We start from the raw sequence: 416 nt of genomic DNA, 5'->3' as shown, positions 1-416 counted from the left end.
CCGCCATCTCAGCTGCTGCTGCTTTTGCTGCTGCAGCGCCTGCTGCTGCTGCTGCTGCAGCATGCAGCGGCAGTGAGCGCACTGCTCGGGGGGCCCCATGCCCCGCTGGAAGTTAAGTGCAGCAGGAGCAGCAGCAGCAGCAGCAGCAGCAAAGGGCGCTTTGGGGGCCAGAGTCAGGGCCTTCACAACAGCAGCAAATGAGTCCCCCAAAGAGACAACAGCCAGCGGTAGCCCTGGGCAGTCTTCGTTTATAACTTCTAAAGCAGCCTGCAGCAGCAGCAGCAGCAACAGCAGCAGCAGCAACACCAGCGGCAGCAGCAGCAGCGGTTAGGCGACAGCAGCGCCAACAGCTATTAAGCAGCAGCAGCAGCTACTGGGGAAGCAGCAGCAGGCATAGCAGCAGCAGCAGTTGAGAA

The 416-nt window shown here is 61.1% G+C and overlaps 1 protein-coding gene across 1 annotated transcript in view; it reads right to left on the bottom strand.

Moving 5' to 3' along the window:
• Positions 1–82: 82 nt before the first annotated feature.
• Positions 83–416, bottom strand: part of ETH_00040315 (uncharacterized protein) — a gene marked incomplete at both ends in the record, with an annotated part of 2,494 nt that continues 2,160 nt past the window's right edge. Inside the window, one exon of the mRNA XM_013374594.1 lies at positions 83–267. Coding sequence (XP_013230048.1) covers positions 83–267 — 185 coding nt within the window. The remainder of the gene's footprint in view (positions 268–416) is intronic.

The sequence above is a fragment of the Eimeria tenella genome, genomic scaffold (assembly GCF_000499545.2).
Source record: "Eimeria tenella Houghton genomic scaffold, Eth_scaff2167, whole genome shotgun sequence".
Lineage (NCBI taxonomy): Eukaryota > Apicomplexa > Conoidasida > Eucoccidiorida > Eimeriidae > Eimeria > Eimeria tenella.
This window is presented reverse-complemented; position numbering and strand designations above follow the sequence as displayed.